Source organism: Populus alba, chromosome 10 (genome assembly GCF_005239225.2).
Source record: "Populus alba chromosome 10, ASM523922v2, whole genome shotgun sequence".
NCBI lineage: Eukaryota > Viridiplantae > Streptophyta > Magnoliopsida > Malpighiales > Salicaceae > Populus > Populus alba.
In genome coordinates, this window is record NC_133293.1 from 4727077 (window position 1) to 4754414 (window position 27338).

The window sequence follows — 27338 nt, forward strand, 5'->3', positions numbered from 1 at the left end:
TAGTACTTCAATTCCAAGTTATTGTTTTTGTGAAACTAACACGACCAAAAGATTGATGTGTTGTTTCAAGTGCAGGAGTGTTGAAGTAATAAATAACCCGGCAAGACTAGGGTTGAACCACAAGAAGGTTAACTATATAAATTATAAATAATAATAATAATAATAATAAGTTAAAGAGGACTTTGAGATGTAAGATTAATGTGAGGATTCAGCAATGATAAAAATAAATGTCAAGGTTAGAGAATCTACTAATAGTATTAAAAATAAATATAGTATAAACTCTTTTTATTAATCAACTGGAAACCACACACAAAGGAGGTTCCAATCGGATAATTTATCCTTAATAGTTCATTATAAATTTTTAACATGATCATATTAATTATCTTATTTAAGTAACATCATACTTTTAAATATTGTTAGGAATTTATGATGCTAACTTATGTTAACAACAAAGCAAGTTCCTTTGATAGCACATGTGTAGGTTATATCATACGGTTGGCTATGAAAGTGCCAAACAGTTGTTGTACCAAGTGTTATACAACACAAATCTAGATTAACTATTTAACAAGCAAGGTATTAAGAATTAGTAAGATAAAAAAATAAGACATGTTAATAACAAACTTTCTTGAATATAAACATTGAAGTCCATATTGAGTTTATATTATAACTATTCTAACACCATTAGTGAAACCTTTTCACATTGACATAATAAACTTACCTAAACATAATGAAGAAGATAAACATAAAAAAACAACATACGAACATAAGTATAGTAAAGGAAATGAAAAGCATAAACAAGAGATTAAGGAAAATATAACATGAAATAAAACTTAAACATTACAAAAATATAAAGAAAGAAATAAAGAGCATGATCTTGATCTGAACAATCCAGATCCTAAACGCATGGCAAATGCCTCCTTTTATTGGCCAAAATTTGAAACTATTGATTTATGACTAATTGTTGAGTGGGTGGCTAACTTTTGACTTGATCAAAATCCTTATCTTTTTGTCTGAATAAAACATTATTGCTAGTATCAGAATTGGAACCACCTACATGAAAGTTATAGGAAATTGTCTTATCTTTCCAGGAAAAAAATTGAGGTCATTTGGACTTATAAAACTCGAGATATGGGTTGAACACTGAACAGTGTTTGGGCTGTAAGACAGATTCAGACTTCTCCGTTGTTGCTATAATTTGGACTTGAAAACAACCTTTTTAAATCTTGGACTCCACATAAAAGTTATAGGCCTATGTCATACCGAATCTGTCCAAACAATTAAGGTCATTTGAGCATTTAGAACTCGAGATATGACCCAATTATCGAACAGTGTTCCAGTTTGGACTGCACCAACATCTCTTTTCTAAGTTTGACCATCTTTTTGTCCTTTCAATTTTAATACTTAAACTCATTAATCAATCCTTTAATTTATATGATAGGTCTGCATTTAAGATAAACATTTACCATAAATTAAAGGTACCTTATATTATTAGGTATGTTATTATAAAGCATGTTTCAGTTAAGGAGTTATTGATATTTCAAGCGCAAAATGATGATATAAAACATTGATAAAAATACACTTTTAAGTACTAATCAGAAACCCCCGAATAAATCTACATGAAATGGTAAATAAATATTTGTCCGATGTAGTAAATTGAATATTTACCTTAACGGGAGGTGATATTGGATTTTTTATATTATTCAGGAAAATTAACTAGATTTTAATTAATGATATGTGGGCTACTTTTATATTGTTCTTGTTCATAAAGTATATATGATGGATGGATGGATTGTGTGATGTGTTGAGTAATGATTATAGAAGTAAATTCAGGATGTTTGGACCATGCAATGATGATGGTGGTGGTTTAGGTAATTATGAATTAGTTGATAACTTGGTATGATCTAAATACAAAGGAAACTCTGCTGAAATTTTGGTAGACTCCTTTCACATGGAAATGCAAATATGAAAATGTAAATATGATAAGTGTCAAGATGAATATGTTATAAAAGAAAAAAAGAAAATTTTTTTTTCCCTAAAGAAGTCATATTACTATGATTAATGAACTTAATGTGTCATGGAAGGTAGGTGTTACAGTTTCAAACTCAATACTAAAATTAAAATATTATTCTAATTTTCATATATTTATTTAATTTCAAATTTTAGAGAGTTTAACATGGTTAAAGATACTTGTTTCATATCTTAATTTTATAGGTTCAAACTTTAAAACCTTAAGACAAATATTCAAGAGAATTATAAAATATTTCTAAATATATGAGATTGATGTAGGAAATAAATTTTTAAAATACTAAAAAATAAAAAAAAAATCCTACACCACATTGAAACAATGGAAAGAATAGAATTACCATATATAACATTAATGATTAATCTAAAAAAAAGTACAATTTTATTTGGCATATATTAAAGTTTCTGTTTGTTTTTATAGTTAAAAAAATATTTTTTTTAATTAAAAAATATAATTTTTATATTTTTATATCATTTTAATGCGTTGATGTTAAAAATAAATTTTAAAAATAAAAAATATTATTTTAATATATTTTTAAATAAAAAATATTTTTAAAAAATAATAATAAACTTAAAAATATAATAAGAAATGCGACGATAAGTGTTATAGGTTATAAGGCCATGTTTGTTTCCTAGAAAATAGTTTCTAGGAAAACTATTTTCTAAATTTTCTTGTGTTTGTTTGCCACTAGAAAAGTTGGTCAACAGAAAATAGTTTTCAGTCAAAGAAAAAGTTAGCTTGGTTTTCTCTTTTACTGGAAAGTTTTTTCCATTTACCAACTTTTCTAATGACAAACAAACACAAGAAAGTTTGGAAAGTGATTTCCCGGAAATCACTTTCCGGAAAACAAATACAACTAAAGGGAAAACACTTTCCTGAAAACCAAGCCAAATTTTTCTTTGACTGGAATTATCTGGAAAATGTTTTTCGTTGACCGGAAAGTGTTTTCCGTTGACCAACTTTTCTAATAATAAACAAACACAAGAAAGCTTGGAAAATGGTTTCCTGAAAATTACTTTTCAGGAAATAAATATGGTTAAGATTCACTTGTGAGTCCTCCATTTTAATGGTTAATGATTGATTAATGTACTTTTTTTTCTTTGTTTTAATATAACTTAAGTTATTGAAATTTTGGTAGTGGCATATATGATAGTGTTTTTTCATGATTTTTTTTAATTATAGAATATGAAAACTTTGTTTATTCAAAATACAAATTATGCAACTTTTTGTAAATATTTAGTAGCTACTCCACCTCCACCACCACAAACTTTTTTTCTTCTTTTCACATCTTCCTATAAAAAAAAACACATCTAATCTTTTTTACCTGAAAAACCCTAATTGTCCGTAAAACACACATATCTCTCTCCAAATCCAAAATTGAATCAGACCCATTTCAATTCCCTCATCCATAACCCTGAAAACACGAAAACGCAGGATACCCAGATACCATTTTTATCAATAGTTGATGGGCACAATCAGGTTTTCTAGCAGAGACCTCCCAGCAGCACCTCCCACATCAAACCCATCATCATCAATTCCAACAAAAACAACATCATCTTCTATAACGGAAACCGTAAATGGGTCTCATGAATTCAAGATCGGTGGCTATTCTCTCTCGAAAGGCATGGGGGTAGGCAAATACATCGCATCGGATACTTTTTATATTGGTGGATATGCATGGGCTATATATTTCTACCCAGATGGCAAAAGCCCTGAAGATAATGCCACTTATGTCTCCTTATTCATTGCCCTTGCCAGCGAGGGGACGGATGTTAGGGCTTTGTTTGAATTGTCGTTGATGGATCAAAGTGGGAAAGAAAGGCATAAGGTTCATAGCCATTTTGGGAGAGCCCTTGAGAGCGGGCCCTATACGCTTAAGTATCGTGGCAGTATGTGGTGAGTTTTCTCTCTTTTTTTAGATCGAAATGTCTGAATTCTGAATTTTTAGGGTTGCGTATTCTAATTGATCAAAGTGCTTGTATGATTACGATTGATTGTTGTTTTTTGTCAGGTAGAATTTTTTTACTTTTGTTATGGCATGCTAATTTTGGGTTTTGTGTGTGGTTTAACAATAATTGTTTGATGTTTGGTGAGAATTTAGAATTTACTGAATTTATTTTTTAGAAATGATGGAAACTTGTAGTGTATATGGAAAAGAAATTAAGTATAGTTTTTTTTACTTTTTTTTTCGATTTTCAAGTTATATAGAGCACTTTTCACTTAGTTGAATGTCTGTTGTTATTATTCTATATTTCTGTATCTCACTATTTCATTTTTAATTGCATTCTTGAACTTTTTTTTTCCTCTTTTAAAATGTCAAAATGTCTGTTCCTATTTGTTGTTCATATACTGTGTGATTACAGATGTATTAATAGGCTTTACTATTAAGTGTCTTGTCATCTTAAGTACATCTTGATAGCGTCATTATTTATTGCTCCTTTGGATAATGCCATCCTTGCAGTGTGCAAGGATACTCCCTGGGAATCAGACATTTTTTTTTTCTCAAACCAGAAATTTTCACCTCCAACATTATTGAAGTATCTTTAAGCGTCTTGTCATCTTAAGTACGTATTAACAACTTCATTATTTAGTGCTCTTGGATTTGTCATCTGCAATGCCATCCTTGCAGTGTGCAAGGATACTCTCTGGGAATCAGACATTTTTTTTTTCGCAAACCAGAATTTTTCACCTCCAACATTATCAAAGTATCTTTAAGCGTCTTGTCATCTTAAGTACATATTAACAACATCATTATGTTCTCTTGGATTTTTCATTTGCAATGCCATCCTTGCAGCATGCAAGGATACTCTCTGGGAATCAACAATTTTTTTCTCAGACCAATTTTTTTCACCACCAGCATTATCCAAGTATCTTTTATTCATTCTTTAAGTTTCGGAAGTTTTTATTACTGGTGGATGTTGTGGTGGATGAAAAACACAATGTAATGGGTGCTGCTGTTGGATACTGCAGGGGTTATAAACGATTTTATAGAAGGAATCAATTAGAGACATCAGACTATCTTAAGGATGATACCCTACTAGTTCGCTGCTGTGTTGGTGTTGTTAAGTCTCACACCGAGGGGCCTAAGACCTACACCATTTCCGTGCCACCTTCCAATATTGGTCAGCATTTTGGAAAGCTTTTAGACAGTGGAAAGGGAACTGATGTAAATTTTGAAGTTGATGGAGAAACCTTTGCTTCTCACAAAATAGTTCTGGCAGCACGCTCACCAGTGTTCAGAGCACAGCTTTTTGGTCCAATGAAAGATCAAAACACTCAATGCATCAAAGTTGAAGACATGGAAGCCCCGGTATTTAAGGTCCCCCTTCTTGTTCTCGCTCTTGCTCTCACTCTCGCTCGCTCTCTCTTTTACATGCATGTGAGCATGCATGAATACACACACAGACAGAAACAAGCTGTGAAAACAAATCTGATAATATCTGACTGGAATGTTAATCTTAGTTGCAAAAGCCTTAATTCATTTTCTGCTGTCTGTTTTTATGGTTGTGCCTTGTTTCTTCCTGTTCAGATTGTTGAATGGAATATGCTGTCATATTTGCCCTTTTGTTTGATATGGTTACATTTTTAAAGTGTTTTGGGAAGCACAAGTAATGTGAGTGATTGTTAACTTTTAGTCGAGAAGCAGACAATCTATTACTGCAAGTTTGGAGATGTCAATATTGTTTTGAACCTAGCATGTGCAAGTTTTATGACATGCATTCTAATTCTAGATTTGTTGCCAAAGCCTTGATTGAAGGGTGTTTTTTTTTTTTTTTTCCTTTTCATGCTATAAAATAAAAGAGGAAAATAGTGGAAAGCATTACTTTCTGAAATGAGAACTCCTGAGTGAGGCACAATTAAGTATTGTGCTTGTTAAATGTATTTTAGATTGGAAAGGTGGAATTTATCTGAAGTGGTGAACTTGCCAAGTTATTGTAATGTCTTGGATGTAGCTGTAGCTGTAGCATATACTTGAGAGTACAGGTGGTCCTTATTGTTCAAGTATTGGTCTGCACTTAAAAGGTTTTAGTAATTTTAATGCATTAGTTATGAGATGTTATGCATTCCATGATAAGTTTCATGGGAAGAGGTAGCTTTATTGGCTGGTTGCCTTTGTTAGGTGAGCAATTGTGGTGTTGTGCAGGATATTTGTGGTGCCATACACAAATGTACATGTGGATTCATCTCCCAAGGCACTGCTCCTATCCTTATTCTTACTCACTCCGGTTAAGGTTTACTGTTTCTTGCTTCTCATCCTGCTTGTCCTGTTATATATGCAGTTTGTCCATTACTAGTCAAGTAGGCTGCATATTTCATTGCACCAGCTTGAGAGTATCCTTGCTTAATTGTACATAACACTCTAGTTGATTCACACCTCATAACTTCCTTTTGGCAAAAATTTTGAACTATGTTTCAGCCATGTTCTGGCTTGATAGATCAGGTGATAAAATTGCAGTAGGATAACTACACTGTACCGTTTCCATTCCTTGTAAAAAATGCATTGATGATTTTCTAAAACAAGTCAGTCTTATCTCGTCTCAGTTCTTGTTGGAATTCAATCGTTTTTAGGCTTCTAAGCATATGCTGTTGTGGACAAAATGACACCAAACAATTCTACTATGTTCAACTTAGTCACACAGATGATAGTAGTAACTGCATTTGCCCTAGGCGAAAATGGGCTGGACCTAAATAAGGAAATGACTTTGTTGTGAGGTTAAATGAAGAATGGCCTAATTGTGCTTCCCTTTCACTGTGAGGTTAAATGAAGAATGGCCTAATTGTGCTTCCCTTTCACCCTGTCATTACCCCTGCTTCTTTATTTTTATTTAGCATGTTGGCTTTCTATTTAGTGTTGGTAATGTTCTGTTAACTAGATTCTTCTTCTGATAATTGGATTGAAGCCAATATAAATCGTGATAAATGTTAAGGGTGCAAATGTTCCCAATTTAAAAACTTTTTAGAATTGAATGTTTATGGTGCCTGGATGTATAATGCAAATGGTGTATGTAATATTGGTGCAAAAGCTATGGAATATCGGGATGGCAGAGGTTGGTGACATCTTTATCACCATTTAACCTCCTATGAACCTAGCTCTGTTGGTTAGAAGGCACACTGGACAGGCTTAAAGGTGTCAAATGTTTCTGGAATAATATTTAAATCCCTTTAAACCTAAATCACACTCATCCTAAAGACTATAAACCAGGTTATTAGCTTACCTAGTACCTTAATGATCACAAGGCTAATAAATAATCTTTCAAACAAGAGGAAAGGTGAATAGGTTAGCTTGCACAAATATAACTTGTTCTTCTCTCATGTTTGTGTGTTTGCAGGCGTTAATCCATTTTATGTACTGGGATGCGTTACCAGACGTTGAGGAACTTGTTGGTTTGAACTCAAAATGGGTTTCTACACTGATGGCTCAGCATCTGCTTGCAGCAGCAGATCGCTATGCACTTGAGAGGCTCAGATTGCTCTGTGAGGCTAGACTTTGTGAAGATGTCTCAATAAACACTGTTGCAACAACACTAGCTCTAGCGGAGCAGCATCAGTGCATCCAACTAAAGTCCGTATGTCTCAAATTCATTGCTTTGCCTGAAAATTTGAAAGGTAAGACTTTCATCCCTGTGCCTCCATTTGGATTTTTGATATGTTGTAGAAAATTGTCTTTTTTGATAAATGAGTTACGGACATAGTGTTCAATGTACAAGTATTGGACATGCAAGCATAAAATTGCAGGTTCAAGTCTTGAAGTTGAAAACAGTTGATGCAAACGTGCTGTATGACATAGTGTTCAATGTACAAGTATTGGACATGCAAGCATAAAATTGCAGGTTCAAGTCTTGAAGTTGAAAACAGTTGATGCAAACGTGCTGTATGGTAGGATTGTCCTTAATCTCTCCCCAGCAACCCGCTTTGATGGAGTCATGACTTGCTAATGGCTTTTTTTACTTCACACGAAAAAAAAGAAAGAAAGAGCAATGGGCAAGCCAACCAACCACCCTTTCCCATTTTTTGCACTGTAGCTTTTGAATGGATTGATCCTCAAAAGATCCAGTGAGCAATTAACATTTTAAGATAGTTATTGATTGATGTGTTCACATGAAATTCAATATATTCACATTTATCACATTTAGAAAGGTTTTTTTTTTTTTTTTTTTCTTTTGTGTGTGTGTGTGTTTTATGTTGCTGCGTGCACTTGTTTTTAATTTTACTGCATTATAGTGCCCATGCCTTTTGTTGTTCGGAAACAGTGAACATAAGTCAACGAAAAGGTAATGCTGATTTATGCATGGCTTGATTAGGCTTTGACAGAGCTCAGTTTTTCATCTGTTTCCTCAGCCAACCCCCCTTGGTGTTTAAATTGTTTTCAAACAGTAATTGCATTAGTCAACTCTTTATCATTTGAATGTGGTGTATGTTCATGTAATCAGATGGCCTCCCAAACTACCAAAAAACAAAGCTTTGTGTCATATTTGGTTGCCCTCTACTCTCTCCTTTTGTTGGCCTAGTGTTATTGTTGGGGACGTATGGAAACTAATGAATGAACATTTTTCTATACACATGATTGTTGTCCACCTTGATTTTCCTGCATGCTGGTGTGTGCATGGTATTTTAAGTTTTGATAGTGACTGTTGGTTGGAGACTTTCTTTATGAATGCATAACTAATGACCGTGTGCTGGTGATTCGTTTCAGATGTGATGCAAACAGATGGGTTTGAATACTTAAAAGAAAGCTGCCCTTCTGTCATCACGGAACTACTGCAATATGTTGCCAAAAATGGTGAGCGTTCTGTCATCACTTGTACACATGGAAATGATACCTTAGATAGCGATATGAATGGAAGGCGGGTGAAGCAAAGGATACATTGATATGGAAAGAACAGATGAGTCCACTGGACAATAATCAGAGCTTGCTAGGCTTTAGACATTTTAGTGATTGTACTGACAGTTCACTGTAAGAGAAATTTAATACCAGCGGTTCATTTGTTGGTCTCGTGTTTTCTAGTACATAGGCTAGTTTGTTCTATAATTCTGGAAACTTTATTTTCTTGTCTGTTTAGTTGTTGTTGCATCATACCAACCAGACCCGTTTCTTCTGGCGCTTGTGTAGCTTTCTGGATGTACTTTGTTGTGTGCAAGTAAAGAACGTTTACGTGAATGTAATATAGAGGTCATTTGCAAGCATTTTGCCATAGCCACCGGCTCTATTGGAAATCAAACTGCCTATACGTTATATTTAGCTTGGCAGCTGCTAAAAAAACGTTCCATTTGCTTTTTGGGATGTTTGTTGTGTATAATATCTATTAATGTAAAGTCCATTTCCAGAGGAATTTTTTTTAGCTGATGAACCTCACATTTTTTCACCTACACTGTTGTCAAGCGATTTCAACTACCACACCACTGCCGCTTGCTACTTTTGCCCCCGCCGCCTAGCCATCACCATTATCAACATTTACCACTATTTTATTACCCCACCCTCATCATTCAATCACTACCGAACTTTTCACTTAGATTTCACTACGTAAATGGTGGATTCTCCTACCATTCTTTTGCTGAACTAATTAAGTTGTTTAGATTAATAATTTAATTTTAAATTTAAACTAGGTAAGAAATTGGGTTAATATATTTTTTTTTATTATTAATTTTATGTTTAAAATATTTTTTAACGGTCAGTTAGGTTGTTTAGAAAGAACCAAATTAATCAAATTATATTGAGATAACTTTTAAATAATTTAATTTTAAACTTGAACTAAATAGTAAATAAAATAAAGATGTTTACAGGTAAACCTACTTAATTATGTTTAACAATAATATCAAATAATTTTATATAATCAAAATATTTTTTTTTTAATATTGAATAAACTTTTGATTCGTCTCACAATATAGCGCAGGTATGTAAACTAGTTTTAGTACTCAGTATTTAAGAGGTAAAAAGAATATGGCCGAATAAATGGCAGAAGAAAATGAAGAAACATCTGACTCAAAAGAGAAGAAAAGTTAGGTTTTTTAGTTGAAGGTAGTTAGGAGTTAGTTGAGAGAACATCTCTCGTGTGTAAGGGCTACAATTCATAGCTTGACAATCAAGTAATCAATGAAACGGTCTTTTCTGTACAATGTGCTTCTATTCTTTCTTTCTTTCTTTCTACAATCTCTCTTCTATCTTTTCTCTACAACTTGAACTAAATAGTAAATAAAATAAAGATGTTTACAGGTAAACCTACTTAATTATGTTTAACAATAATATCAAATAATTTTATATAATCAAAATACTTTTTTTTTTTTTAATATTGAATAAACTTTTGATTCGTCTCACAATATAGCGCAGGTATGTAAACTAGTTTTAGTACTCAGTATTTAAGAGGTAAAAAGAATATGGCCGAATAAATGGCAGAAGAAAATGAAGAAACATCTGACTCAAAAGAGAAGAAAAGTTAGGTTTTTTAGTTGAAGGTAGTTAGGAGTTAGTTGAGAGAACATCTCTCGTGTGTAAGGGCTACAATTCATAGCTTGACAATCAAGTAATCAATGAAACGGTCTTTTCTGTACAATGTGCTTCTATTCTTTCTTTCTTTCTTTCTACAATCTCTCTTCTATCTTTTCTCTACAACTTGAACTAAATAGTAAATAAAATAAAGATGTTTACAGGTAAACCTACTTAATTATGTTTAACAATAATATCAAATAATTTTATATAATCAAAATACTTTTTTTTTTTAATATTGAATAAACTTTTGATTCGTCTCACAATATAGCGCAGGTATGTAAACTAGTTTTAGTACTCAGTATTTAAGAGGTAAAAAGAATATGGCCGAATAAATGGCAGAAGAAAATGAAGAAACATCTGACTCAAAAGAGAAGAAAAGTTAGGTTTTTTAGTTGAAGGTAGTTAGGAGTTAGTTGAGAGAACATCTCTCGTGTGTAAGGGCTACAATTCATAGCTTGACAATCAAGTAATCAATGAAACGGTCTTTTCTGTACAATGTGCTTCTATTCTTTCTTTCTTTCTTTCTACAATCTCTCTTCTATCTTTTCTCTACAACTCCAAAGATTAGGTTGTGCCCTTAACAAATTGGTATAAGAACCTTTAAAGACCCATCATTAATTCAATAATAGCATTCTTTGTCAGCAACGATAGTGAGAGAACAAGTGCAATGAATTCATGAGGAATTCCAAAAACAGCTACAACAGAGGCATGGGGATTCCCTGCAGAATCAGAAGTAGTGAGAGGAGCAGTTCAAGAAGAATGAACAATTCAAAACACAGCTAGGTTCCATATTGAATACATTGCAAACTATAGTTATCAATCAGAAGCTGAGAAAGAGGAAATGAGGAACCAAAACTCTAATGGAAAAACCGGACCCGTTGCAGATGGAATTTTACCACTTCCTAGAAACAACATTGTGCTGGAAGGATCAAATTCTTGGGACAGGCATAGAGGAAGTCACACTACACCTCTACTAAGAATAGAATTCACAACCTTCCAAGGAGAAAATCCTAAGAGTTGGATTAGGATAGGCAAAAGTATTTCAAGCTACACCTCATTCCAGTAAATCAATAGGTGGAAATTACCTCTATGTATCTGGAAGGGAGAGTAGAAGTATGGTTTGAAGGATTTATGGCAAGTAATGGGGAGATGTTAGTTGGGAAGAATTCACAAAAGGAATCTACCTACGGTTTGGAGCTAAGAAAGATGTGGTAAAGGAGTTTAATAAACTATCTCAAGAAAATGAAGTAAAAGACTGTATAGAAAGATTTGAGGAGCTCAGATCTTTAATGACTGTCACGAACCCTACACTACCATAATCTTATTATATCTCCAACTTCATTAGTTGATTGAAAGATGATGTGAAACTAATGCTAAAGATCCTTAAGCCTTCCTCATTAATGCAAGCCTTTGAAGAGGCAAAATGGCAAGAAGAATCTAATGCAAACTATGTTAAAAAGAAACAAAATAGCTGCTAAGCCAACTTTTACTACTAGGATCAGCAAACACGGGAGCAACCTTCCTTTCAAAATTAACAATCAAATGAAAAATGATGCACTGAAAGAGACTAAACAACCTGCAAAATCATTGTATGAAAAGAGGAGACGCTTTGGGCAGTGCTATAAGTGCGGGGAGCAATATAAACAAGGTCATCAATGCCATAATAAAGGTTTACATTTGATTAAGGGGATGGATGAAGACGATGAAGAATTCAAGGAAGCTGAAGAAGGAGATACTAATGGGATAGAGGTAGAATTTGAAACAATAGAAGAGTATATATGGTCTATCTCTTAATGTTATGGTAGTTAGATATGCACACAAAACCATAAGGATCAAAAGGAATTGTTAGGTAAGGATGATCATTTTCAATTTGGTTTGGTTTTTATCAGAAAAAAGTAACTAAACTGATTTTTTTTAAAAACCTGAAATCGGTTCAAAACAACTGGTTTCGGTTCGGTTCGGTTTTTTAGAACAAAAACTGGTTCAAACCGGTTTGGCTTGGTTTTTTCGGTTTGGACTGGTTTTTCCAGTTTGGCTCAATTTAGGCTCGGTTTTTTTCTGTTTGGATTCAGTTTGGTTTTTTCGGTTTCTAGCTTATAAAACCGAAACTCAACTGAATTGGTTGGTTTTTTTTAAAATTTTAATCGGTTTAATCGTTTTTTTTTTTCACAGTTCGATTTTTTTAGTTATTTTGTTTTGATTTTATCAGTTTAATCAGTTTTTTAATTTTTTTTCTCACCTTTTATTATTAGGGAAAGGACTTAATAGTTTTGATTGATAATGGCAGTACCCCCAACGTCATTGATGAAGCCATTGTCCAGGAAATTAAAGCTATTACTCAAAAGACTACCATTATTTTTATTTTTATTTTTTGTTATTTATTTCATCAAGATAAAGATTTCTTTCGAGAAGGGAGGCATGACTATATAGAGTTCAAGGGCATTGTAGAGCCAATATAATTGCAAATGATAACAACCACCAAAGTTTATAAGAGCTTAAAATAAGTTATCTCTGGTTTTGTGGGGCAACTGTTTTCTTTAACCACTTTTGAAGAAGTAGATGTTCACATTAAAAATGAGGAGACCAAAACATTGTTGAGGGAGTTTCAATTACTTTTTGAGGAACAAAAACAACTACCATCAGTTAGAAATTTGGATCATCAGATTTCCACTAATTCCATGGGCTAAACCAGTAAACATCAGGCTTTCCAAGAGCTCTTTTATTCACAAAAAAGAGATTGAAAGATTGGTGAGAGAAATGCTATCAAATGAAATCTTACAGCATCGCAACAATCCTTTTTCTCCACCAGTACTTTTGGTTAAAAAGTAGGATAATATATGGAGGTTATATGTCGATTACATATAATTAAATAATCTCGCCATTAAAAATATATTTTCGATTCCCCTTGTAAATGAACTAATGGATGAGCTTAACAAATCTAAATTCTTCTCACAACTTATTTAAGGAGATTTGTGTTAGTCTTCTTTGATTACATCTTAATATACAGCTCTTCTATAGAATCACATGTTGAGCATCTCAAATTGATCATGGAAACACTAAGAAATAACCAACTATTTGCTAAACTATCTAAGTGCACATTCTGTGAAGAAATTTGAATATTTTGACCAAATTGTCTTGGTAAAAGGAGTAGAAACTGATCTTGAAAAGACTGAGAGTTTTCCTTGGATTGACAAGCTATTGTAGAAAGCTTATTAGAGGGTTTGGAATCTTGAGTAAACCTCTAAATGAATTATTGAGGGAGAACAGTTTCAGGTGGAACCTAGAAGCTTAGAAAGCTTTTGATCGCCCTTAAAAGGCATTGTGTAAGGCTCTAGTATTAGCATCTCTAGATTTTCATAAAGTTTTTATCCTTGAAACTTATGCATGTGCTTTTAGGTTGGAGGCAATGCTTAGTCAAGAAGGAAAACCTTTGGCATTTGTTTGCAAGGCCTTAAGTTCTCATCACCTGAGATTGTCAATTTATAAGAAGGAGTTCATGGACATTTTCATGGCAATTGATAGATAATGACACTACTTGGAATATGTTCAGTTTATCATCAAAATTGATTATGAGAGCTTCGAATACCTATTGGAATAGAAAATTCACACCCTTTTGCAAAGAAAAGGACTAACAAAGTTGTCAGGGCTACAATATACCATTTAACATAGAAAAAGAATGGATAACTTGGTAGCAGATGCCTTGTTCATGAAGGTTTATCTGCAAGATATATAGCTTCATAGCAAAGAAAGGAGTAATCATAGACAATGTCAACTGCATTCATGCTATAACAATAATAATTAAAACGTGGTATGGAGAGATAAGCAAGTTCTATGAAAATGATCCACAACTAAAAGATATTGTGGCTAAGAAGTTACTCTATACTAACAGTTGGCTTGAGTCGACATTAGCTGATGGTGTACTAAGGTATATAAGAACATGGTTGTAATTGGTAGTAACGAGGAACTAAAGAAGAGACTGGTTGATGCTATTCATGATTCTTGTGTTGAGGGCCACATATGTATTCAAAATTCATATAAGAGAATTAAGTCATATTTTTATTGGCCATCAATAAAGCAAATTGTTAAACAAGTGGTGGAAGAATATGATACTTGCAATAAGGCAAAACCAAAAAGGGTGGCTTATCTAGGGTTGCTACAACCCTTTCCATTACTAGAAGGTATATGGAAGAATATTACAATGAATTTCATTGAAGCACTTTCTAAATCTGGCACTACACCATTAAATAGTTTTATTGATGGATTCATTTCACTGGTATGAGACACGCAAATCATTGGTAACATTTTTGCTGATGGCCTCACTAACGGAATTCATCCGTAGGAATATTGATCATCAGTAATTTCTCATTCCATCATCAATTCTGTCAGGAATTAAAAAAAAAGAAAAAAATTGACAGTATTGCAGACGGTGAAGCGCGCTAAAAAAAGCTTTTCCTGCAAGAATTTTACTGACGGAATCATTACATCTGTATTTTCAACGGTAATCACTGATGAAATATACATCGGTGATTGTGGCATGAACGGTAAATATTTCAGAATTCTCTATCAAATACCGATGGATATATTCCGTTGGTAATAGTAATGGTAAATATCGACGGAATATATCTTTCGATGATTGTTGCATGGGTGGTAATTTTTTTACAACTCTCGGTAAAATACCGACGACCTGGCTTCATTTAGAAGTCATAGAAAGATCTGGTATTTATAGAATTTGATCATCATTCCAATTTTATTTCTAGGAATTTTTTAACCGATATAGCTCCACATTCACAAAATCCATGAAAACCAAAGGCCTTCACTTATAAATTATATTCGTAATGAAATTACAAGTAGTTAAATGCAACAATAAAACCAATGTTATAATTCACATAACTATTTTTTCAACATATTAATAATCAAATGCATATTAATGTAATTGCAAAATAAAAATTTAATCCATGTTTTTTCTTATCATTTTATTAACATCAATTTCAACCATAATTTTCCATAAATACCTTTTAACATATTTTTTGGTTAAATCATAATTTTAACTATAATTTTAACCAAACATATATTTTAATAAAAATATATTTTGCTAAACTTTTTTTTTTTTTCCAACCACATGCATGGTAACAAACTCAGCAATGCTGCTATACAAAAACTACAAGAATTTACCAGCTTTCTGCATGAAAGAAACAGATAACGAACAGCCAGATAAAGTAGTGATAATGACAACAAATTTCATTGCATCCTAATTCTCCTTTTGATCAAGTTATGGCCAAATTTTCCAGTTGCTGAGACAAATATTCAAGACGAAAGAACAAGTATCCTTTTTCCGAATACAAAGTAACAAACAGATTGATACAACCTTCAGATTGAAAACCCCAAAAGTGGGGAAAGAAATCACTTATTTTTTTAAAAGAAAACAGTAAGACTTGGCTAGTCAACCAATCACTTTGCCTTCTCCACACTTGCGATATCAAACATTCTTTGTTATATTGGTTATTGAGCTAAATCAGACTGCAACACGTCATGGATCCTAAACGCTGAAGAACCTGTTCAACCTTAAATCAGTGATATGAATGACAACTTGCAGCTCAACTTCTTTCAACAGAAGCCCCAGACATGTCTTTTGAAGAGCCTGAGCTGGTTAAAAGCACTGCTAAATGACAGCATTTGAATCTGATGTATTTTGCACTGGCAGAAGATCTATCTGTGGATGTTATTTGATAACCGCCTCCATTAGGTTGGACGTAGGCAGTCAACACTTTGAGTTGCTACAGAGAAAAACACCATTAGTACCAGTGATGTCCAGGTCCACCTTGGGCAGCAGCAACTTTCCTTGCCATATACTGTGGCTTTGGCTGCAATCCATTGGGACCTTCAACCCCCTCATCTTCTCCCCTCATTTTTACAGGCTGGGTTTCTTCTTGGATATGAACAGTTTGCAGTGGTGTATTGAGTTGAAATAGCTGGATTCCTGACCATCGTTTGCTGGTCAAGATTCTCTGCTGCTGCTGCTCCACAATTATTGTAACGCAGCACTGAACTTGCAACTTTCCCAGATCGTGCAGCACCTGCTGTAAAGAATGGCATTCAAATTACAGTCATCAGTAGTATATCACATATGTCAATAGGTTAGTAACCAGGTTTAAAAGGAAAGAGATGAGAAAGGTAGCTATCTACATAGGCATCAGCTCAACAGCACATTGCTTAAATGCATACATCCTGGTCCATGGATTTTCACCAAGAAAAAAAGAAAAAGATGCACATAATATTTGCTACGCACTACATTTTTCAAAAATATTTCTATATTTCAAATAAGGTGAATAAATTGGATAATATAATCAAGTTGCACAAACATGCATGAAATTTTAAGCACGTTGATTGAATGATCAACTTCAAAACATCTGTGCTTCTGAACATTTGTCTCTTACCATATAGTAAATGCAAGTCACAACAGCAATACCCTGATAGAGCAAAAGGGAGTAAAATCAAACAATTTGATGACAGACGAGATCACATGTACACATTAAACACTCAGTTCCTTGAGAACTTAAATAGCCATTATAATTTCTCATACTGAATTATGTATTTGTAAGTTGTGAATGCAAAACCTCGTCGACTTCCTAAAAGCTGTGTGCACTAACTCAAATATTTTATACCACGCCAACCAAATCACTTAAAAGACGTCAGGAAAACCTAAGTTAATTGGTCAGCCGATGAATCAGACAAAAGATAAAGGTTACAAACAAGATTCACAATGGTTTCTCCTTCAAATTTTGGAGACAACAGGTTTCTAAAAGGGAAAGAGACAAAAATGTAGTATAAAATATTTGATTTCCTAGAAATTCAGTAAGACATCAAAGAGAGCAGATGAGAATAGATGAAGCTAAACTAGATGCAATTATTGCAAACCTTGGATACTTTGAGGAACTTGAAGAGGAAGCCTTGTCATTGGCACCCCATCACTCCTGTCTACACGTGGCTTCTCAATTTCTTTGATAGAACACTTGGAGAGATCATTGGTGACTTCTGCTGAATTCTGTATTGTATTATCTGAATATAATACACATGGCCTGCATACATGAATTTGTATCAATTCAGTTGACAAAATCCCGAATATAAATGGGAGGCAGCACTGAAACACTTTATGAATTGGGATACCTGGGCAATGATGCATGCTGCCTCTCGGGTGGAGCAACAGGAGCACCATTTCCATAGTGCTCCTCAAGGTAAGCAAATTGCTTCTTGAAATGGTCAACAGCACTGCAATGGAAAAATTCACAACTTAATAATTTATTTCACAGGGACACTAAAACATCTTGAATCTAACAGGAATCTCAAATTTGCACTGATACTTCAAGTATATGGAATACTGCATATGCTTTAACAATTATGATGGTACAAACCAAGAATCTTAATTTTACAACACCAATACCTTGGATACATGAACCCAGTTGGCTCTGAACCATCTAAAGATTCTTTCAACATTTTAGGATGATACTCAAGAATTTCTCGGTATATAAGCTCTCGTACATCTTCTTTAGTTATCCTTCGTCTCTCAAATTCAAATTCCATCTTGGTAACTGGTTGAGCAGTAGGCTCTCTCTCAACCTTGGCCAAGCCCTTAAAATATGGATCTGCGAGAGCCTGACAAAACGCAGTACAATATGCTCTTTTAGAAGAAGGGAGGCACATTATCAAGGTGAAGATGAAGAGGTATCAAAATTTACCTCTTCAGCAGTAGGTCGATCTTTTGGTTCAAATGCCAACATTCTTTCTAACAAACAAAGTGCAAGGGGGTCAGCATTAGGGAACTTTTGGGAGAATGGAATGGGCTTCTTCTTTCTCATGCTGCTCAGGTATCTTCGAGCTTTCTCATTGCGTACCTGTTCATATAATACCAATACTTCAGCATACAGAGCAACTGCATGGATGAAGATAAGAAAAACACAGATTGTAAATGATAAAACAATCAGTTCTGTTTCAAGGAAAGCTTATCACATGAAATATACCCTTGCAATGGCTTCAGGCGATGGTGTTCCCAAGAGATCAGTCATCAGATCCAATTGATGGACTACATTCTTCCCAGGGAAAAGAGGTTTTCCTGTCAATAGTTCAGCAAATATGCATCCAATGCTCCATATGTCTATTGCTGGCGTATACTGAAAAAGAAAAACAGAAGTGATGACTAAAAGAACTGTTGCAGGAAGTAAGTTGGAATATGATAACATTAACTATCTACAACTCTCCAACTCCCAAAAGGAACCATGCAAGTAGTGATTATAATTTCAAGGTGTTCTGGAATAACCATGCAAGGGGAGAAGCAATTAAAGCCAGTATAGTCAAAAGAGATTCACAAAACTTTGTAACAAATTGGTGGTGGCAATGGTCATGGCACCTTTGAGAAAAATGATCCACACAATTCCGGAGCTCTGTACCATCTTGTTGCAACATAATCCTGAGACCACAAGAAAAGGAAATAATAAAACCCTAAATGAATGAAAATCAACGTTTGAAACCATCACAGGGACCCCCTTATATGGAAATTAAAATGCTATATCAAGCCAAGAGAAAACCTACTGTCCAGAAAATGGCAGTTGGGGTATCATTAAAGGCTACTCTTGCGAGACCAAAGTCACAGATCTTGAGCTTGCAGTCGGCATTTGCTAAGATATTTTTGGGTTTCAGATCCCGGTGAAAGACATTGGCTACAACACCATTAAAAAATATATACATTATGTTGGAATAATCATAATAATAAATCAGCAAATACCGGATCCTTATATTTCTACACATGCTGAGTGTCAGCATGTAGCAATACAGCACCACACAATGAGTGTGACCGTAAAAAAGTAGGGTACGAAAACAAATTCAATATTTTACAGTTAGAACTTCAAGAAACCAAGTCCATCACCTGTGTGTATGTATTTGAGGCCTCTAAGAAGCTGATAAAGGAAAAACTGATAGTGTTCTGGAGTTAAATCATCATTTGCTTTGATAACTTGGTGTAAATCAGATTCCATTAGTTCAAAAACAACATATATGTCCTTAAATTCCCTTCTGGAAGGAGGCAACAAAATGTGCTTGATCTCCACAATATCTGGATGGCGCAGGAGTCTAAGAAGTTTAATTTCTCGAAGGATGCGGGTGGCATCGGAGACATGCTCAAAGATGTCATTGATTTTCTTGATTGCAACTTTTTCTCCAATATGCGTATCATATGCAGAGCACACAACACCATAGCTTCCTTTGCCGATCACTTCCTCTATTTTGTACCTGCTCCCCTCACCATATTCTGTGAAAAAGTCTACATCCACGGATGACTGCAATACCACGTTCAAATACGCCAAATCATGGACACGAAAAAAAACGCTCAAGAAGAAATTTATAATAACAATCAAACCGACTTGCAATATTATTTAAAGAGTATTCCAACCCCATTTTAGCTACAACAAGTGATTTTTTGCTGCGTACGCACACATAGCACAAGTAAACATGTTTGACATCATTAAAATAACATGCATCTTCCGAACACCATTGCAAGCATTTGAAAAGATCACTTCAAATTGCTTCATTCAACATCCTAATCTACTGCTGCTTACCCAACAATTAAACTGATCCACAACTTAATTATTGAGTGTAGAGCAATTATTTGGTCTACATTATATTTCACATCATTATGATTAGAAGAGTTCAAATATTAACGAAGAAAAACTGCTCCTTTAGTCTGTCAACAAGAATGGAAACTGCTGTAGATAAGATTTATAAATCCGACTTCCAGTAAAAGTAAATTAGAAATAGAATTACTGCTCTGCATGCAAAATTAGAAAAAGAAAAAGGATAAGAACATGGTAATATCTTCATGAATTTAACCCCCTACCCCAAAACCCAAAAAGTGAAAAAGAAAAAGGATAAGAACATGCGTACATGTGATTGATACCTCCTCCTATTTCAAGACATGCAGTGCCTCTGTATTACAACATTTTTTTTTCTTAAAAAAAAAATAAGAATTGAATTACATGGAAATAGTATTCTAGTGGGACCTGCCACAATTTTGCAACAGGAAAACATAAGCATGTGTCAAAGAAACAGACATGAACATGATAGCTGTTCCTCCACACATTGGTATGAAGAAACTATACACGCAATACAAATAAATATGGATCGCAAAAATGATTAACGGGATCATGGTGAAAAATGAAACTAATCACAATCCCAAGCCTAGTTGGATGTATTTTAACAAGACAGTAGTAACCACAACAACCAATTTGATATTGTCCAAAAAGTGCACAGATATGGAAATTTATATTCATAAAAATTACTTGCAAAAGATGATGACTAGATTGCTTACCTTTTTGCGCTGATCGGGCTGCATCTTATTAGAGAGAATGCATCAACAATCTTCAAATTGATAAATCAACAAGAGAGAGCACGAACCCCAACTCCAATCACACAAAAAAACGAGGACCAGATATTCTGAATTCTCAACCTCAGTATAAACAAAAAAAAAAAAAAGAGCACCAAGAAGCCAAAATTGATCAAATAACCTTAAACCAGAACTAATAGTTGGGATCACAAACTACCAGCAGAACAAAAGAGACCCAGAAGACTAAACAGCCTAAAGAACATAAAATACACACTATTATGGCAAGATCAACAAAGAACGAAAAGGCGGGGTTAGTAAATAAAAGAACTTTTGAGGCTTCGAAGCTAAAGTAGCCAGATTTAAGTTAAAACAAAGAACAAACACCAGATTTTTTAAACTGAAAGAAGCGAAGAGAGAGAAGAAGGGACAAGATAAAGAGAATGTGTGGCCAAAAACTGGCGGAGGAGACTAAAAATGTATTAGCTGGAAAAGAGAGAGAACATATCAAGATGAAGTGAGTGCTTTTAAAAAAAATATATAGCGGATATAACTAAATTTTGAAGAATCTAAAGACAAGGAAGTATCTTTGTAGTTCAGAAACAAGAAAAGTAATGTAAGAGACGAGAAGTTCTTTTGGAAAAGTGCTTTTGCATCTCAATCGACAGAGGAGGAGAGAAAATTTCAAGTAACTTCACCGTCCAAAAATATTTTTTAAAACTTTTTTAAAAAAAATATTAAATTTTTTAAGAAAAAAATAGATTATTTTAATATATTTTTTAATAAAAAACATTTAAAAATAATTATTATAACAATACCAAATAAACTATAAAACAAAAGTCAATGGCGTTTTGTTTATGGAACAAGGATGGAGATAAACAAGGAACTAAAAATTGAAATTTTTCTTTTTTTGTTCTTCAACCTTGAGAAAGGTAATTTTGGATTGTAATTAGAAATAATAAATAAAAATTAGCTTTTGTGTCTAACTCATCTTTTTCACTCATCTTGTTCTAAAAGAATTATAAAATTCTTTTTTTATATATAGTTTATGAATGAAACTAGATAGGAGGTGCTATGAAGGAGCCTAATTTTTTTACTACATAAAAAAAAATGCCAAGATAATGTAAGTGTTAACAAACAAATAAAAATGAGATTCAAGTCATTAACTCGATTAGGTTTAATAAAATCAACTAACTTAATAAATATAAAAAAACAATAATAATAAACAAACTCACAAAAAAATTGACAAGGTAAAATAAGCTAAAAGAAGAAAAAACCCAACCTAAGCCCATCTAGGTTAAACTCTTAATTTCAATTAAAAAACAACTAAATGTTGAAGAATAAAATTAAAAAATTAAAAAAAAACAACAAAAAAACAATTAATGTGAACCCAGGTTAACACGCTAACTTGGTGATCATGGACACATGATTGCGAAACCTCATAGAAAAAAAAAAAAGCACGAATGTCAATTCCCAATAAATTAAATATTGAATAATAAAATTGAAAATAAAAAATAAAAATAGTTTTAAAAAAAATTCAAATTCAACCTATTTTAACCTTCTAGACTCATGACCTTGTCCATGAGCCCGTGACAAGTCTCAAAGAAAGTAGACCCTAAAAAACAACAAAGCAAAATTATAAATTAATAAAATATTAGGGGATGAAATTAAAAAGAAAATACAATAAAACAAGGCTCCTAAACAAAAGAATATCAATAAAAGGAACGTAAACTAAATTTGATATAAAAATAATTTGAAATCAAATGTTGCGGAATGAAATTGAAAATAAAGTTCAATTAGAAAAGGGGTTAAAAAAAAAACGAAAATAAAAAGAATAGGGATCAAGTTTGATATACAAATTAATTAAAATCTAATGATGAGGGACAAAATTAAAGAAAAAAATCACCAAAAAAAATAAAAAAAAATAAAAAACAATAATAATAATAAAAAAAAGGACAAGTAAGGATACAAAAAAAACTAATGGAAAGACATGTTCATCTTTTGGCAAAGAGAAGATTGAGAAAAAGGTTCATCGGAGTTTAAGCACTCCTCCGCCAGCTACACACCCCGCATCGTTGGAAAGAACACGTTAAGTCGCTTCTAATTTACTTGACTAGTGCGGGTGTTACCCACTCGTTTGCACATGTCACACACGCACAAGCAAAATGTTTTCTAATTGACAATAAAATTATTAAAAGACCAAGTTGCCATCAATCCAACCTATCAATTACCAAACACAAACACCTAGAAATACGCAAATAACCTTGGTTGCAAGTTTTTTTTTTGTTTCTAAGGGTATTAAAGTCTTTATGTTGTTCCTTGAAAATATAAAAAGACCTAAAAATTTAAAAATAAAAAAATATTATTTTAATATATTTCCAAATAAAATAAACTTAAAAAATAAATATTACCACGATACTAAACAAGCTCTAAACACAAAAATCAATGGCATTTTGTTTTTTGAGCAAATAGGGAGACAAATAAAGAACCAGAAATTGAATTTTTTTTTTCAACCTTGAAAGAGATAATTTTGGAGTGCATTTGGAAAGGATAAATAAAAATTAGTTTTGTGTCTAATATCATCTTTTCCACTCAACTTGCCCTAAAATTGCGAAAAACAAATTATACAATTCTTTGTTGTTTTTTTTTCCTTGTATGGGACTAGATAGGGGCACCATGAACTAGCCTAATTTTTTTCCATGATAAAAAAATATGCTAAGATGATGCCAATGTTAAAAAAACCAAAACAATTCAGGATTCGAGCCATTGACTTAATTAGGTTTAATAAGATCAACTAATTTAATTAATAATAAAAAACACAACAGTATTAAATAAAAACCGACCTAAGCCCATTCAGGTTAAACTATTAAGCTCAATTACAAAATAACCCTATTTACAAGGGTGAAACCGGAAAAAAAAATTAGGAAAAAAGCAACAAAAAAAATTCATGTCAACTCAGGTTAACCCATTGACTTGGTGACCATAGGCACATGATTGGAATAACACCATTAAAAAAAAAAAAAAAAAAAAAAACATAAAGACCAATTCTCAATAAATTAAATGTTGAAGGATGAAATTAAATTTTTTCTTTAAAAAAAAAAGGTCCTAAAAAAGACTAGACTCAACCAATGTTACTCTTCAAGACTCATGGTCTTGGTCATGAGCTCATGACAAGCCTCAAAGAAAGCAGACTCTAAAAAACAACAAAGCAAAATTATAAATCAATAAAATGCTTGGGGATGAAATTGAAAAGAAAATGCAATAAAAAAAGGCTATTAAACAAAATAAATTCTAATAAAAAGAATATGGACTAAATTTGATATAAAAATAATTTGAAATCAAATATTTTAGGGTAAAATTGAAAATAAAATTCAATTAGAAAATGGGTTAAAAAATAAATAGAAATAAAAAGAATAGGACTAAGTTTGATATAAAAATTAATTGAAATCAAATGATGAATGACAAAATTAAAGAAAAAAATCAACTAAAAAAAAATAAAAACAAAACAAATAGTAATAAGAAAAAAAATAAGGATTTGAATGGATACAAAAAACTAATAAAAGGACACAATAATCTTTTAGTAAAAAAAAAGAGAAGAAAAAGTTATCTTGAAGCCTACGCACTCCTCCACTAGATGCACGCCCAACACTGTTGGGCATGCAAATTGAGTCACTTCCAACAATGCTCAAAGGGTGTAGGCATCGCCCACTCGTTAGCACGTGTCGTGCACGTGCAAGTAAAGTGTTTTTTTAATTAATATTAAAATTATTAAAAGACCAAGTCACCATCAATCCAACTTGTTAATTACAAAAAAAAAAAAAAACACCTGAAAATATGCAAATACCCCTGGTTGAAAGTTTTAATTTTTTTCTAAAGGTATCAAAGTCTTTATGTTGTTCATTGAAAATATTAAAATATCAAATTGACCTCAAACAAATTGTTAATTACAAAGAAAAAACAACATGAAAAGACACAAATGCCCTTGGTTGCAAATTTTTTTTTCTTTTTTGCTTTAAAAGGTATGGCAAGTCTTTACATTTTTCCTAAAAATTAATAAAAAGATCAAATTGACCTCGATCAACCTTTAAACAAAATGTGCTTTCAAGGTTAATATAGTTTTTATATGTGTTCATAAAAAAGATTGAATTGCCCCTAAACAATTGAATGGTGGCTAATGTCTCCTATGGAAAAAATTAAATTACCCCCAAAAGCAAGTGAACTTATTTTTTTGTTGGAAGAGAAAAAAAGTAATTATAATATTCCAATGAATAGTGATTTTTGTCTATATGTAATTTGTGCCATGTGTTTCCTCAATGGCTTTTAGTTTTTTTTTTATATATAAGTTTAGGGTTAGTTAAGCTTGGACTTTTTTGGCAAATACATCCATTTCAAAATTTCAGTTCAATAATTGAATATGTTTATGCATGGTGTCCACTTTATTATTTTTGTATATGTATTAAAAAAATTATATAATAAATTATTTTTCATTAATAACTTTAAATTGACAGTAATAAAATAAAAAAATTATAATATTTAATTCAGTTTGGTAGAACATGGGTCTCTAATACCTGAAGTCATGGATTCAAATTCTATAATGATAGAAGTACTGGTTCTAATGATTATGATGTTAACTTTGATGATAATTGTGATTATAATAGTAATAATACTAATGGTAGTGGTGTTAGCCTAACATTCTAAACTAGAGTTTGTTGTTGAGCTAGTGATATAGTAGAAATAAGGATAAAATAATGATTGTTATAATAGTTATTTAAGAATAAGGCATCAATAGTAAAGACCACAATGGTGGGCAACAATAATAAGAAGGTGGAAAATAATGATGGTGACATCAATAATGAAGTGGTGGTAAACTAGTAATAATTACGATAGCTAAAGTGGTTAAATGTTGGTGTTGAAAAATATTGTGAATAATTGTTAATCTATGAAAAACAATTCAAGACTTTATAAATTTAAAATATTTTTCTTTATATTAGCAAAAAAATTAGTTAACTAAATTTTTATGTTTGTTTTGTATTGGAACATGAGAGAAACTATTTTCTTGAAAAATACTTTTTACAAAAAAAAAAAAAATAGACTTATTACGTTAAGAAAAGCCTAACATGTAGCATCCTGAATTCTAGGACTTTTAGGTGACAAATTGTCGTCAAATAGATTCTACAAGAGTCTAGATTATTACAACTTGACTGAAACGAATATGAATTTCCTTGTCAATTTAATAAAACATTAGGTGATAACTATTGCCACCTCTTGAAAGGCGAATCCATGTTCAATTTACCTTATCTTTTATTGCATGCATATCATATTTATCAGCTTTACAACATTGCATGTTATTTGACACGATCAAAAGATTGATATTTTCTCCCAAGTGCAAGAGTGTTGAAGTAATAAATAATCTGGCAAGACCGGGGTTGAATCATAGGGAGGTTAATTGTATAAATTATAGACAACAATAATACAACAATAATAGTAGTAGTAGTAGTAGTAGTAGTAGTAGTACTAGTACTAGTAGTACTAATAATAATAAAAATAAAGAAGTAAATGAGAACTTTGAGATGAAAGATTAATGTAAGGATTAAACAATAATAAAAACAAATGTCAAGGTTAGAGGATCTACTAATAGTATTTCAAACAAGCATAGTATAAACTTTTATTACTCAACTGGAAACCACACACAAAGGAGGTTCTAATCGAATAATTTATCATTAATAGCTCATTATAAATTGTTAACATGATCATATTAATTATATTATTTAAGTAACACCAAACTTTTAAATATTGTAAGGAATTCATGATGCTAACTTACGTTAACAACAAATCAAGTTCCTTTCATAGCACATGTGTAGGTTATACCATACGGTTATGCTATGAGAGTGCCAAGCATTTGTTGTACCAAGTGTTATACAACACAAATCTAGATTAACCATTTAACAAGCAAGGTATTAAGAATTAGTAAGATAAAAAGATAAGACATGTTAATTGACATAACCAAAAGCTTGATGTCTTCTCTCAAGTGCAGGAGTGTCGAAGCAATAAATAACCCGGCAAGACCGGAGTCGAACCACAAAGAGGTTAATTGTATAAATTATAAATAACAATACAACATTAATAACAACAATAATAACAATAATAGTAATTGTAACAACCCCGATTTCTCACATCCTTTTTCGCGATACATTGGAAATTTTCAGGTAATTATATATATATATATACACCGGTTCCACCAAATTTCTACCAAAATTTCAGCAGAGTCTCCCCTATAATAGGAGGCCCCAAGTTATCGAAAAAACCATATTACACTTCCAATTTTAATTCACATCCTGATCCAATCATCCTAGATCTCAACCCAACTCAACATCATCAACACAACACATGTTATTCAATAACGTCATATAATGTAATTCGAGTTAAAGATTCGATTTCCAACTCTAAACATGCATGGTTAAATA

At 32.4% G+C, this 27338-nt stretch overlaps 2 protein-coding genes across 4 annotated transcripts; one reads left to right on the top strand and one right to left on the bottom strand.

The window, feature by feature from the left end:
- The first annotated feature begins 3275 nt into the window (after window positions 1-3275).
- On the top strand, window positions 3276-9208 carry LOC118034546 (BTB/POZ and MATH domain-containing protein 2). The gene is made up of 4 exons (XM_035039879.2): window positions 3276-3919; window positions 4994-5342; window positions 7354-7630; window positions 8718-9208. The coding sequence occupies exons 1-4, from the start codon at window positions 3489-3491 to the stop codon at window positions 8891-8893; spliced, it is 1233 nt and encodes a 410-aa protein (XP_034895770.1). The 5' UTR covers window positions 3276-3488; the 3' UTR covers window positions 8894-9208.
- Window positions 9209-15725: 6517 nt separating this feature from the next.
- LOC118034545 (mitogen-activated protein kinase 16-like) lies at window positions 15726-21548 on the bottom strand. Of its 3 annotated transcripts, none has more exons than XM_073412086.1 (11): window positions 20863-21548; window positions 19426-19834; window positions 19092-19219; window positions 18910-18969; window positions 18524-18673; window positions 18242-18397; window positions 17947-18158; window positions 17673-17774; window positions 17424-17584; window positions 16943-16975; window positions 15726-16582 (listed from the first exon to the last, which is right to left on the bottom strand). In XM_073412086.1, the coding sequence occupies exons 1-11, from the start codon at window positions 20884-20886 to the stop codon at window positions 16398-16400; spliced, it is 1620 nt and encodes a 539-aa protein (XP_073268187.1). In that variant the 5' UTR covers window positions 20887-21548; the 3' UTR covers window positions 15726-16397. The 3 variants fall into 3 exon arrangements, with proteins under 3 accessions (XP_073268187.1, XP_073268186.1, XP_073268188.1); XM_073412085.1 differs by having other exon boundaries at window positions 15726-16585; XM_073412087.1 differs by lacking the exon at window positions 16943-16975 and having other exon boundaries at window positions 15726-16585; window positions 20863-21547.
- Window positions 21549-27338: the final 5790 nt, after the last annotated feature.